General features: G+C 41.8%; 1 protein-coding gene across 1 annotated transcript in view; it reads left to right on the top strand.

Moving 5' to 3' along the window:
* Positions 1 to 4,576: 4,576 nt before the first annotated feature.
* ACBD3 (acyl-CoA binding domain containing 3) overlaps positions 4,577 to 14,657 on the top strand; it is a 52,032-nt gene continuing 41,951 nt past the window's right edge. The window contains exon 1 of the mRNA XM_077485852.1: positions 4,577 to 4,841. Within this exon, the coding sequence (XP_077341978.1) occupies positions 4,631 to 4,841 (211 nt within the window). The 5' untranslated portion in view covers positions 4,577 to 4,630. The remainder of the gene's footprint in view (positions 4,842 to 14,657) is intronic.

Raw genomic sequence — 14,657 nt, 5'->3', positions numbered from 1 at the left:
AACTGGGTCCCATTGTTTGGCTGGCATCAATCATGGAGGGGTTTGGGGTTAGGTGGGTTTAGTTTAGGGGGGATTTTTAGGGGCAGTACAGAAAACTACTTTTTGTTCTGCGAGAAACGTTCTCAGCTCCTAAGTCCTCTTAAAGACTGACAACACACAGCATTTTTTTAGACTGATGGGTGTCAGCTATGCCTAGTGTCTTTTGCTAAACTACTCCACTACTCCCACTAGTATAGAGCATAAAGACTAATCATTCTGTAGTCTAAGATAACAACAAAGGGAGGCCTATGAAATGAAGAGTACAGAGGGCTCAGCACAGATCTAAATGTCTGACCAGATCAACAGAGTTTTTTTGTTCCTTTGCCAAATAGATATAACAAAACGCTTCCAATGGTAAAATAATTTTATACACTTTAAAGCGGTATTAAACCCAAAACCAAAAATATAATATATTGCAGTTTATTGATCATTAAATGTGGTAGCTGCATTCGTCTTTCTTTTTAGGCCTTGTTTTCACCTGGTGATCTGGCCAGTAACACACCTCCTGTATTAGAGCGCCCCCCCGCTGGATGAAGGTGTACAATGGGCAGATTTGGACAGCAGTTTTACCATTCTGGGGGGTGGGGAGAGTTAGATGCACTAGAAAGTTCAAATACACTAATATGTTGAAGAAAAACTGCATCTAACACTTTATAAGCAGTCACCAGGGCTGGATTTACATCTCAGGAGCCTATAGGCAGAGAATCGCAAACGGACGGCATAGGTGTCTGTCAGTTTTACACACAATCCCAGTGGCTGTACGGGCCTGGCAGTAAAAGTGTTAAAAAAAAGGGCGCCTGTAGGCACAAGCCTAATGTGCCTAGTGGAATATCCAGCCCTGGCAGTTACAGCCAACAGTTTTTCCTCTATAACTTATAGTTTTTAGTGCATAATTACATTGGTCCGGTGCGATCCAATTACAGTATGAATATTCCATAACTGTCACACTGCCCCACATCTCAACGAATCAGAGAACGGCCTGCATTCACTAAAAAGAAAAAGAAAAAAAGAAAAGAGTACAAGACATTCTGTGAATGACAACCATGTTGAAAAAGCAACCCCCTTTCTTCACTGTGCAAAAGGTCAGCTGCTTGCCACATGATCTAGAAGACTATGGTGATAACTAGCATACCTCCCAACATTTTGAGATGGGAATGAGGGACACCTCATATATGTATGTAGGCATAGGACACGCCCCCTGCCACACCCCCTTAAAGGAGAATTAACAAAAAAAAGGTTAATTAAATCCACAAGGGCTTTTTTTTACCACTGCTATTCCTTTATATTGGCTTTTAAAATTTACAAATACAGCCATTTAGACTTTGAATGAAAGGTTTAGCGCTAGGAAACACTTTTTAAAACATAAAAAGTGCATTTTATATACAACTATATAGATCAGACCAAAATGAGGGACACATGATGGGGAAAGAGGGACATTGCTCCAAATCAGGGACAGTCCCTCAAAATCAGGGACAGTTGGGAGCTATGCTGTAGTAGCACCCACTACAACAACGATTCTCCGCTTCCACAGCGGTTTAATGGAAATGGAATTATGCATACTAACATTGGTCACACTGGACCTATATAACTATGCAATAACTACCCTACCTGGAGGCTGGCTTTAACTAAAGGTAAAGTTGTTCTTTGATCACCACTGCATTGGAAGTTTTGTTAGTTCAGGCAGCTGAAAATGATGCTATAAGCTATGGTGCTTTGCCTCCCTCTGCTGGTGTCCACTGGTACTGACACTAATTTAAGGGATGTCTGAACAGAATAAAAAAAAAGTATTATATTGCAGTTTATCAGTCCTCAGATGAAAGGCTGTATTGTTTTTTACAGTCTTTTTGCAAGTACAGAAAAATACCTGTTAATTCTTCATCTCTAATAAATATGAGGAGAGTGTGTGGTATTTGTATGCACATCAGGAGAGAAACGTAGGGTTAAAGCGCAGCTCTTCCATAGATACAGTAAATGAGTGAGCATTGTCCCCCTAGAACAGGAAATGTGTTAATGGCAAAATAAACAGGTGAAAATTTAGGGAAGAAATTATGAAAAAATAAAACGAATGCAGCCACCACATCTATGGACTGCCAAGCTAAAAAATTTTTTTTTTGTTCATAGGTTTAGAGACGCTTTGAAATAAATGTAATTTTACACATTTGTGTATTTTGTAGATATAAAAATAACATTATAAACACCTTTCTTTTCTTTAAAAGTGATCACATTCCCTATATTCTCAACTGCATAAGACCTAAGGGAGGAGAAACAGCAGCACACTGAACTTCCCAGTGAATTGCTGTGCAGGGAGGTGGGGTGTCAGGACAAATCAAATCATTGGAAGATTGCAGGCTGAGTTCTCAGCACAGCAAGAGAACTGACCACAGTGTGTTCTCTTGTCTAGTGTGGTCAGCTTTTAATAGGCAAGCAGAAGTACTGGAAGGAACACCAGGGATTTCACATAATGGGATTGGACAGAGTGGTCCTGAACCTCCTCTTCTGGGGTCCCCCGCCAGTACGCTTGGCTCCTCTTCTCCTGCGGGCTTGCTCCCGAACTGGGCTACGTGTGTCCATAGACTTGGCCCCAACCCCCACTCCCTCCTTACAGGATTTAATTGCCAGTAGCAGGGACCAAGGCTTGTGAAAGTACCTTGTCTTAAAGTGGTTGTAAAGGCAGTAGTTTTTTTTTGTTTACCTTAGCGCATTCTATGTATGTAGTAAGGTTAAAAAACTTCTGCATGCAGCTTCCCCTTCATCCCCCTTTAAACACATGTCAGTGAACCTGATCTCAATCCAGCATTGTACACAAGAGTTGAGGCTCTCTTGGCTCCCTCCCTCATTGACTCATATTCAGCAGTGGGAGCCATTGGCTCCTGTTGCTGTCAATCACAGTCAGTGACGAGGTGGCAGGCCGAGCAGAGCTCAGGAGAGAGCACACAGGACTGCCCCCTAGCAAGTGGCTTGCTGTGAAGGCATTCAGCTTTGGGGGAGGAGCCAGGAGCGGCGGCTTGGGACCCAAGAAGAGGAGGATAGGGACTGCCCTGTGTAAAACCATTGCACAGAGCAGGTAAGTATAACATGTTTGTTATTTTAATAATAAAAAGCTTTAAGCTGGGACTGAGCTAGACAAGGTTGCCCAGTGGAGTGTCAACACACCTGGCGTAAATGGTCCCTTTTATAGCCAGGTACAAATGCCCCATAAACATGCCAAAAATGCATCATACATATGTTTTGGTGATCTAGGATCTAATCATAACACTACATTTAAAAAATCTGACGGACCTAGAAATAGAACATGAACAAATCTGTCCGAGGGACTCAATTCCTATCGGGAAAACCGTTTGTATGCTGGTCCGACGGACCAAATACGGCATAAGGGAAGCTATTGGCTACTGGCTATTGAACCTCCTTTTTTAGTCCCGTCTTACGTCATCACGTTCAAAACGAACGGACTTTCGAACTAACTTCGTGTGTGGCCAAGTCAGTTTTTTCGTAAGTCTGTCGGAACTCCGCCGAAAGTCCGTTGAAACTAGTCTTCCGGAAAGTCCGGTCGTGTGTATGCAGCATCAGAGTCTGCAAAAGACTTGAGTCTGGGGTGGAGGTTCACCTTCCATCAGGACAACGACCCTAAACATACAGCCAGACCTACAATGGAATGGTTTAGATCAAAGCATATTCAAAGTCCAGACCTAAATCCAACTGATCATCTGTGGTAAGACTTGAAAATTGCTGTTCACAGACACTCTCCATCTAATCTGACAGAACTTGAGTGATTTTGCAAAGTAGAATGGGAAAAATGTCACTCTGTAGATGTGCAAAGCTGGTAGAGACACCCCCAAAAAGACTTGCAGCTGTAATTGCAATGAAAGGGGGTTCTACAAAGTATTCACTCAGGGGGGCGCCATACAAATGCCACACTTTTCACATATTTATCATTTTCCTTCCACTTCACAATTATGTGCCACTTTGTGTTGGTCTATCACATAAAATCCCAATAAATTACATTTTTTGTTTTTGGTTGTAACATGACAAAATGTGGAAAATGTCCAGGGGTATGAATACTTTTTCAAGGCACTGTAATTTACTTTATTTTTGCTTTTATAAATTGTAAAACAATGAGACTGAGGAGGAGCCATCATTATTTGACACAAGTAGAACATATACCCCTTAGGAGCCATTCATGCCCAGTGCACCACCAATGTGCCACAAATCTCCAGATTTACCGGGAAGTTTTGGGAAAATAAAAACTGTAAAATGCCCTCATCCCTACTAAAGTCCGGGACAAGGACTGGGGTCTGTCACTGGACACCAGGCCCAGTGAAGACAGAGGAGTGTGGCCAGCAACCAGGCACACAGGGGTTCGGCCTGTCTGTGTCCCCGGCAACCACGGCCAGTTGTCACTCCTCCATTGGCTGTCACTGTGGCAGGAGGTGGGGGCGCGCCCGTCACTGGCGACAGTCCCGAGGAAGCGACGCGCGCTCCACGCCCAGCTGTCCGCGCATGCGCTCAGGCGTGAGGTGACTGGCTGGCTGGCGGAGGTGACGTGCGCGCCCCCGTGTCTGGGAGCCGGAAGTCGGGACGTGGCCGGGAAAGGATGGCGGTGGTAAGCGGTGTAGAGAGGCTGGAGGTCTCTATAGACGGGCTGACACTGAGCCCTGACCAGGAGGAAGAGCCGCCACAGGGGGCGGATGGAGAGGAGGAGGCGACGGCGGAGGAGGACGAGGAGGCCGGACAGCTCAGCATGGAGCAGCGCTGGGGGTTCAGCCTGGAGGAGCTCTACACCCTGGCACTGAAATTCTTCAAAGGTGAGAGGTACCTGAGGAGGGGCCCCTGAGGGCTCACTACTGCTGTGTGTATGGGGCCTCTCTATTACCAAAACTGTAGGGCCCCTCAACAGCTTTGTATTATAGGGCCCCCATGTCACCTGTGTGTGTTATTGGACACCTGTGCTGCTTTGCACTATGGGACCCCATATCATGTGACAGTGGGGCCCCTGTACTGATACTATGTTTCCCCATATAACATTGCAGTATGGGGCCCCCATATCTGAACTATTTTGGGACCCCCGTACTACTACACATGAGTCCCCATATCATCTGAATGTGGCACTTCCTGCATTGCTTTACACTGTGGGTCCCCATATTATGTGACTGGGGGCCCCTTTAACATTATGTGCTGTGGATCAGGATATATCACTGCTGTATGGGGCCCTGTCTCATCTGTATGCATTGTGGGACCCCTGTACTACTGTGCACTATGGGTCCTTGTGTATCATTACAGTATGGGCCCCCCATATCATCTCAGTGAACTGTGGGGCCCTTGTATTGCTTAGCACTGTGGGACCCCTGTACTACTTTACACAATGTGTCCTCATGTATCATTGCACTATCGGTCCCCATATCATATGACTGTACTGTTGGGCCCCTGTTCTATATTGCGTTATGGGTCCCCATGTCATCTGAATGTACTGTGTGGCTCCTGTATTGCTTAGCACCTTGGGTCCCCTATCATGTGACTGTGAGGCCCCTGTGCTACTTTGCACTATGGCTCCCTATAGCATCTAAAAGTACTGTGGGGTCCCTGTGTTGTTTGGCCCCATATATCATTGCACAGTGAGTCAACTTAATCTGACTGTACTGTGGGGCCCCTGTATGCACACCATGGGCCCCCATATATCATTGCACTATGAGTCTACATATCATCTCACTGTACTTTGTGATTTCCGTAGTGCCATCTTTACTTTGTGGCCTTTATATAGCTGTCAGTATTATGCGCCACCCACCTCTTCACTAGACAGACCCCCTGTACTGTGGTATGTACTGAGTTTCTGAATATTTTTGACTGTTAATGGGGCCCCAGTGCTACAGTATATATTAAGGGTGCCCATATTATCCAAATGTATCCAATGATCCACTACTGCTGTCATCACAGGGCATTTATACTGGTGACTTTACTATGGGGCCCCTGTATTGCATTATACTCTATGGGACCCCATATGATGACTGTACTGTAGGATTCCGGTATGGCCTTGCACCATAGGGACTAATATTTACTTTGTGGAGCCCCATGCTTCTTTGATAATCTTATCCCCATGGTGCCCAGAAATCTCAGTAACGCCCCCCCCCCCCCCCCTCTCTACTGCATGGTCCCATTGTAAAGTGTCTCCTGTTGTCCCATTGACACTGACTTGTGCTGTGTGTAAGGATTTCTTCGATTGTGTTATAGTGATAGTACTTTATTATCATAGTACCTGCAGAGAATGAACACTATTGGTTATGGGTAGAGAAATCGGAGAAGGATGTGTTTATAATGCCACATGCCGATCCTTCCCTTATCTGTCTGCTATAGGAGAACAGAGAAATGCAGCGATATCCTGCTGTACTCATCTGACTGGATAGCATATCGTGTATGTCCATTACTAAAAAAGTGTCAAAGCTAAAGATTAATCTGCTTATACTTTACCTTTCCTGGTTCTTCTCTCTCCCTTCATCAGCATGAGAATGACATGACAATTAGGTAAAATGTTTTCATTTTTTATTTGGATAACTTTTTTTTTTTTCTACCCAGTGACATCATTACTGGGTCGTTGTGCTTCTATGTGCAGTGCAAGCAATTTATTGCAGATGGGAGGAGCCAGCAGGGTGCTGTACATAGCTTCCTAAAAATATTCCAGTACTCTTCTAAAGAGCCCTTGGGCCCTGCTGTAAGAACTGAAATCCAGTGAATGAAAGGGGCAGGCAAGGGATCGTACAGCTGGAGAGGAAAGAGATAGATGATGCTGGATGTCTTACAGCCAGAAAATGAGAGGGTTTCTATCTGACTTGCTGCAGCTTTGGGGGATGCTTACAGCCTGCAGTGAAATTAGAGTAAGCACTTGGAGTACAGGAGAGGAGTCTGTGCAAGACTGAAGGAAAGATTGGAATTCAGCTTTAACTATTGAAGCCACAAAGAAATCAGAAGCAGAGATACACATATTACTGCCACTGTACAGCGTCTTCCTGTAATATCTCTGTGTGTATATAGATGTATATCTGTGCAGTTTGGTGATGTCACACTTATTCATTCGACTTCCTTCCTCATTCCAGCACACCTTGTCCAGCTCATCAGTGACATTTTCAACAATACTTAGTAGGGCTGCAACTAACGATTATTTCCATAAGCGAATAGTTGGACGATTATTGTTTCGATTAATCGGTTAATAACCTTAAAGTGTGGTATTATTTAGTTAATATGTACAGTTAAAAAAAGGCATTTTATTCTTAAATATCTCTATGCAGTGGTAAATATAAATTATCAACTATATGGTTAGAGAGCAAAATCTCTAATCCGCTCTGAGAATAAGACAAGAGATATATACTATTAAAGGGTAAATCTGGTAAATATCATCAGACTCGGAGATCACATTTTTTTTTTTTTTTTTTTTTGAAAAAACAATGTCTTCCTTCAAAAAAAAAATTGTAATTTTTAAGAACGTTGATTCGATTTTTCTAATCATTAGTGGGGTCAAATCGACGTAGATTTTCAACCACAGTGACAGGAACATTTGGAAATGGCAAACTTCTTGGTCAAAGGAATTTTCAGACAGTGTATGTGATTTTTGTTCAGAAATTGCATTAATTTTAAAAACAGGTAAAAATTTCAAACAACGTTCTTTCAGCGAATGTACAAAGATTTTTCGTCTGAATATTCTCGTCTGAAAATTGATCCGTGTGGCCAGCATAAGGCTCGGTAAACTCCTATGCGGTTTGCTTTTGATCTGTTTCTGCAGTGCTTTTTGCTGTGCATTTTCATTTTTGCGCATGCGATTTTGCTGCAATTTGCATTTTTATGGGCCAATTTGTTTTTGGGCAAATTAAAAACACAAATTGCTGCAAAAATGCATTACATGCTTTTCTGCAGCTTCTCCATTGAAGTATATTGAACCAAAAAAGCACCGATTTGCGTTTAAAAAAAAAAAAAAAGCCCTGACCCTTTCCAAATACGCAGCGGCTGAAAAAAACATAGCTATGAACATGTCCCATAGGAAAACGTGTAAATTAACTGTAGTGCTTTTCTGGAAAATGCATCAAAAACGCACAGATGTGAACCAGGTCTAAGACATTTAGTAAAATAATGGGGTTAAAAAATTTAAAATTAGCCCTTTATAGTATAAAAAAAAGCAGATAATCACTTCTGTAAGGGTTTAATTTTTTTACTGTAGAACTGTGAAAGTAATATTTACAGTCTCTTTTTAGTGTGTGTTTTTTTTTATTTTTTCTTTTTTTTTTTTTACACCCCATTATTTTACTGCCCGATTATGAAAATATGAATCGATTCATTTCATAATTGATTAGTTGTCGATTAATTGATTAGTTGTTTCAGCCCTAATACTTGGTGTCATTACTATTACAATGAATCTAGCGTTTAAGTGAAAAAAATAATATATATATATATATATATATATATATATATATATATATATATATATATATATATATATATATATATATATATATATATATATATATATATTTATATTATGTGTGTATGTATGGTGTTTTTTTTTTTTTTTTGTATTTTTTTTACACTCTGTGTCCCATTGGTTGGGAAACTCACCTTTCACATTCGGTCCTATAACGGATTGTCAGAGAAAATCTCTCTAAAGTGAGGGGAATCCCTTCTTGTCAGCTGCCCTTGTTGAAAGATTTCCCCTCTCATCCTGTTCCGTTGAAAACTCAATTTGGGATTTTCCATCATTTCAGTTGCGGTGACCATGGCAACCAAGACCCCAAAGACTAAATTTCCTGAGCAAGGACACAGACAACAGAAAAAAAAATAGATCTGAATATATATTTTAATCCTTTATGTTCATATTGTTACTTTTCCAGTTTGGTTTTAACCACTTCGCATCCAGGCCAATTCTGGCATTTCTCTCCTACATGTAAAATTCATAATTTTTTTGCTAGAAAATTACATAGAACCCCCAAACATTCTACATGTTTTTTTTCTTTTAGCAAAGACTCTAGAGAATACAATGGTGGTCGTTGCAACTTTTTATCTCGCATGGTATTTGCGCAGCAATTTTTCGAACATGTGTTTTTCAGAAAAAAAGTTTCATGCTTTAAAAAAAACAAAAAAACAGTTAAGTTAGCCCAATTTTTTTGCATAATGTGAAAGATGAAGATACGCCGAGTAAATAGATGCCCAACATGTCACGCTTCAAAATTGCACGCGCTCTTGGAATGGCGCCAACCTTTGGTATTTAAAAATCCCCATAGGTGATGCTTTAACTTTTTTTTACTGGTTACATGTTTTGAGTTACAGAGGTCTAGGGCTAGAATTATTGCTCTCGCTCTAACGTTCACAGCGATACCTCACATGTGTGGTTTGAACACAGTTTTCATATGTGGGCGGGACTTAAGTATGCGTTCGCTTCTGCGTACGAGCTCACGGGGACAGGGGCGCTTTATATTTTTATTTTTTTGTTAATTGATGCGCCAGTAATGTCACCGGAAGCATCGCTGGTGAATATCTCCTAAACAGTTTAAGTTTAGGAGATATTCCTGTGTCTCTAATTATAGGCTTACCTGTAGGTACAAGTTCGGCAGCTGGGCTGTGGTGTGGAGCGGCAGCATATTTGCGTGTAATAGCGTCAACAGTGCTGTCCTTTATTGGTTTGCAGGGTTCTGTTAGATTTATCCTTCCTGTCTTCCTGACAGTGTTTTGCCTGACAGGAAGGGGGGATGGGGGGGAGTGATCAGCAACAGAAATATAAATATTTTTCATTTGTAGGGTAGAGGAAAGCCAAAAATCCCTGTCAGATTTTTATTTCTGTCTGTATCCCTGTTGCAGATTTTCCTTAATTTCCTGTCAGGTGAAACAGGTCATCGGGACAAGAAGTGATGAAAAATCTAGGTAACGGAGCCCCAGAAGTAAAAACTCATCTGGAGGTTAATACTTTTCTCACTCTATCCAAAACTAGAAAAAGTTTTTGGCTGGACATACACTTTAAGGCAACTTTTTAAAAGGATTCATTTTTAAACCGGTCTTCAAACCTAAGGCTCCATGCACACTGAAGCTGATAAACTGCAGTTTATTGGCGTTTGGGCGTTTTTTGTAAAAGCCCATAAACTCCACTCTATGTTAGCCTATGTGTCCATGCACACATGGACGTTTTTCAGCTTTAACGAGCAGTGGAGTTTATGGGCTTTTTTCTGAACGCCAGAAATTCGCGTTCAAAGTGCCGTTTTTCAGCGGCAAAAAACGACAAACGCTCATTAACGCTCATTAACGCTCGTTCATTAGTGTTCGGCATTCTATTTTTCAATGCATTGTGGGATTTTTGGAGTGTCCTCTGTGTATTTTTATAAAAAACGCCCATTAACGCTAACGCTGTAAAACGCTCTTTAACGCTCATTAACGCTAGTATAAAACGCTGTTAAAAGCAGGTTTTTCAACCAGCGTTTTCTGCCAGCAATCTGGCGTCCAGAAATAGCTTTTTTGAGCTTCAGTGTGCATGGAGCCCAAGGGGCTTTATTTGCTAAAGATAATTAGACTGCACTTTGCAAGCGCAGTTGCACACATTTCCCCCAGAGCTTAGTAAATGTGGCGAAGCTCTACTCAATCATCCACTCAAATGCAAGCAAAAATACAGTTTTTGTTTTTTTTTATTTATTTTTTCCTTGCACCTTATTGGGTATTCTTTACAATGTAAAGCTTCAGCATATTTATTAAAGTGTTTGTTGCCCTAAAAAAACAAAACAGATCCTGTTGTTCCCTTAACCACTTTAATACCGGGCCTATTCTGGCACTTCTCTCCTTCATGTTAAAATCATCATTTTTTTTCTTCTAGAAAATCACTCAGAACCCCCAAACATTATATATATATTTTTTTTAGCAGACACCCTAGGACAGTGATGGCGAACCTTGGCACTCCAGATGTTTTGGAACTACATTTCCCATGATGCTGCACTACACTGCAGAGTGCCAGAGCATCATGGGAAATGTAGTTCCAAAACATCTGGGGTGCCAAGGTTCGCCATCACTGCCCTAGGAAATAAAATGGCGGTCATTGCAACTTTTTATCTCACACGGTATTTGCGCAATAATTTTTCGAACGCCTTTTTTTTTGGGGAAAAATAACGGGTTTCACGAATCAAATTACAAAACAGTAAAGTTATCCCAATTTTTTTTCTATAATGTGAAAGATGATCTTACGCCGAGTAAATAGATACCTAACATGTCACTCTTTAAAATTGCGCACAATCATGGAGTGGCGCCAAAATTCGGTACTTAAAAATCTCCATAGGCGACGATTTAACATTTTTTACAGGTTACCAGTTTAGAGTTACAGAGGAGGTTTAGTGCTAGAATTGTTGCACGTGCTCTAATGCACGCAGTGATACCTCACATGTGTAGTTTGAGCAGCGTTTACATATGTGGGTGGGACTTACATGGGCGTTCGCTTTTGAGCGTGAGCTGCCGGGAACAGGGGCGTTTTAAATTTTTTTTTTTTTCTTAATTTTTTTATTTTTACACTTTTTTATATTTTCTTTTGATCACTTTTATTCCTATTACAAGGAATGTAAACATCCATTGTAATAGGAATCTATGTGGCAGCTCCTCTTTATGGAGAGATATGGGGTCAATAAGACCCCACATCTCTCCTCCAGGCTGGAAAGCATGAGATCGGGAGGGGGGGGGGTAGTACCCTCCCATTGCCTATAAGAATGATCAAGCGGCGGAACTGCCGCTATGATTGTTCTCATCATGCACAGAATCGCCGGCCGGAAAGATTGATATCTGAATGATGTCTGTAGCTATGGGCATCATTCAGATATTCCCCCACAAACTAGAGGATGTCATTTTACTATGGCCGAGTATTAAAGCATGTTACACAGCACAAGCACTGTGTGGTATAATTTGGCCCCTTCTGTCACCTAAAATACCTGTCTGATCCTGCCTGGTTCTGCCCTTCCCCCTGTAAACTGACCATGGTTTATCATGGCTGCTGAGCCCTGAAACCGTGGTCAGTTTACATGCCTTCCGCCATCTGCTGTCTCTCCTCTCTGCTCTCCCCTCCCTGCCTGTTAGCTCCATCCACTCCCAAGCCCTCCCCTCCTGCTCCTATTATAACTACACTATAAACTTACCATCCCCTCTGTAAAATAAATGATGTGCCCCGTGTCTGTTATATATATATATATATATATATATATATATATATATATATATATATATATATATATATATATATATATATATATATATATATATATATATATATATATATATATATATACACACCACCTGTGTTTGGTTTAAAAGGGGGAGGTGTTTGTAGTATGTTACACATTGCCAGTCATCCTGAGGAAGAGCAGGGATGCTCGTAACTGTATACGGTAGCTGCGGTTGCTGATTTACATGATTTGTCAATACCTGATGATTTGAAGACAAAGTAAAATTATTACAATTGGAGAACGTGTCCCTGTGTCGTCTTTTAAATGGATATTGGTGGAAGATTAGGAGTCCACCTTGACACTGTTCCAGCCAAAAAAACAGGATAAAGAAAAGGCAGTAACCCACCTGAAGTTCTGATATATATTAAAAAAATGCTGATTCCCTTATATCAGAGCTTCTCCCGGCACTCATGTGACTCCTCAGCTCTCTTTCCTCCCTGTCTGACGTCAACGGGAGTGCTTGGCCACACCCGTTATAGCTGTTGCCTGGGAATTCCCCATGACTAAGCTCCAGGGAATGGTGTGGCCCAGTTGGAGTCCAGGCTGAAGTTACCATTCTACTTTCCACTCCAAGACACCTAGACGTGAGACCTTTAAGGGCCACACAATTGTTCTCTGATTCTATAACTGTCAGCCGGGGAGAGGAGAGAGCCGAGGAGTCACATGAGCACCGGAAGACTCTCTGATATAAGGTGTAATCTGCAGTTTTTTTGTATATAACGCAGACACATGGGCACATAGTGTTGTTTTACCGAGGGGATGGTATGTTTTTAGTGTAATCATGATAGCAGCAGGAAGGAAGGCCTGGGGAGAGCGGAGAGGAGAGCTGCGGATGACGGAGGCATGTAAACTGACCATGGTGTCAGGGCTCAGCAGCCATGATAAACCGTGGTCAGTTTACATAGGGAGGGCAGGATCAGCCAGGTATTTTAGGTGTTAGAAGGGGCCAAATTACACAGCACAAGCATTCATGCTTTAAGGGAACAGGATCTGTTTTTTTTTGGTAGCTAACACTTTAACCACTTAAGCCCCGTACCAATTTGCAGCCAAAGGACCAAGCCCTTTTTTGCGATCTGGCACTTCGTCGCTTTAACTGACAATTGCGAGGTCGTGCGACGTAGTTTCCAAACAGAATTGGCATCCCTTTTTTCCCACAAATAGAGCTTTCTTTTGGTGGTATTTGGTCACCTCTGTGGTTTTTATTTTTTTCGCTATAAACAAAAATAGAGCGACAATTTTGAAAAAAAAAAACAATATTTTTTACTTTTTGCTATAATAAATATCCCCAAAAAATATATAAAAAAAACTTTTTTTTTCCTCAGTTTAGGCTGATGCATATTCTTCTACATATTTTTGGTAAAAAAAAAATCGAAATTGCCGATTATTGATTGGTTTGAGCAAAAGTTATAGCGTTTACTGATTCCTGTGTAAATGACACTGGCAGTGAAGGAGTTAACCACTACGGGGCGAGGAGGGGTTATGTGTGACGTTGTGTTTGTTTTTTTTTTTTTTTATTGTAGGGGTCGTGGCTTGGCATTTGAAGTCACTGATCATCTTTCCCTATAACAGGGAACAGAAGATCGGTGATAGCCACAGTAGGAAGCACGGGCAGAGGTTTGTTTACACAGACTTCTCCTCGTTCTTCAGCTCTGTGACCCGATCGCGTTACACCATCGGTGATTGGGTCCACTGGTCCTGCTGCCACGGTCACCAAGCTCAGGCCCGGGTCGGGAGCACGCCACCAGCTGGGCACTTAGAGACAGGTACGTGATTGTGCCCAGCCGTGCCATTCTGCCGACGGATATGTACAGGAAGCAGTCCTTAAGCAGTTAAGCTCTGGGGACAATGAGTGCATCTGCTCTTGAAAAGTGCTCAGTGTTTTTGCCTTTAGTAAGCTTCTGTTCACAATGGTGCAACTTGTCATGCAAATTGACAGTTCCAAATCACATGACAAGTCGCACCCCATTGCTGGCAATGAAACTAATCATATCGCTGCTACGTAATTATGAAAGGTTCCTGCACTACTTTTTGCTGGTTTCATTGGTATCGCGACTTCAAAGCCGCACCTTTGTGAACAGGGACTAAATTGTATGGAAGAATGGAGAAGACTATCAACTGAAAGGTTTATGTGCCTTCAGCAGCCCACAGGTATCAGCTCTGCTTTCATCCAGGGGAGATGACCGCCTCTGTATGGTCTTACATCCACCAACTGATCCAACACTGCACTCCTCTGAGAAGGAAAGAATGGAACCTAAAGCGGAACTTTATAACAACTTGATAAGAAAATTTCTTTAGAAGGGATCATACATTCCACAATAATTATGCTATCCAAATTAGTTTGTGCTGTAAATTGCCTCCAACATTGTTCCTGTTTCTTCTTGCTGAAGGCTGCCATTTTACTGA

This window comes from Lithobates pipiens, unplaced genomic scaffold, assembly GCF_037356315.1.
Source record: "Lithobates pipiens isolate NorthernLeopardFrog02 unplaced genomic scaffold, aLitPip1_a1.2 Scaffold_18, whole genome shotgun sequence".
NCBI lineage: Eukaryota > Metazoa > Chordata > Amphibia > Anura > Ranidae > Lithobates > Lithobates pipiens.
This window is presented reverse-complemented; position numbering and strand designations above follow the sequence as displayed.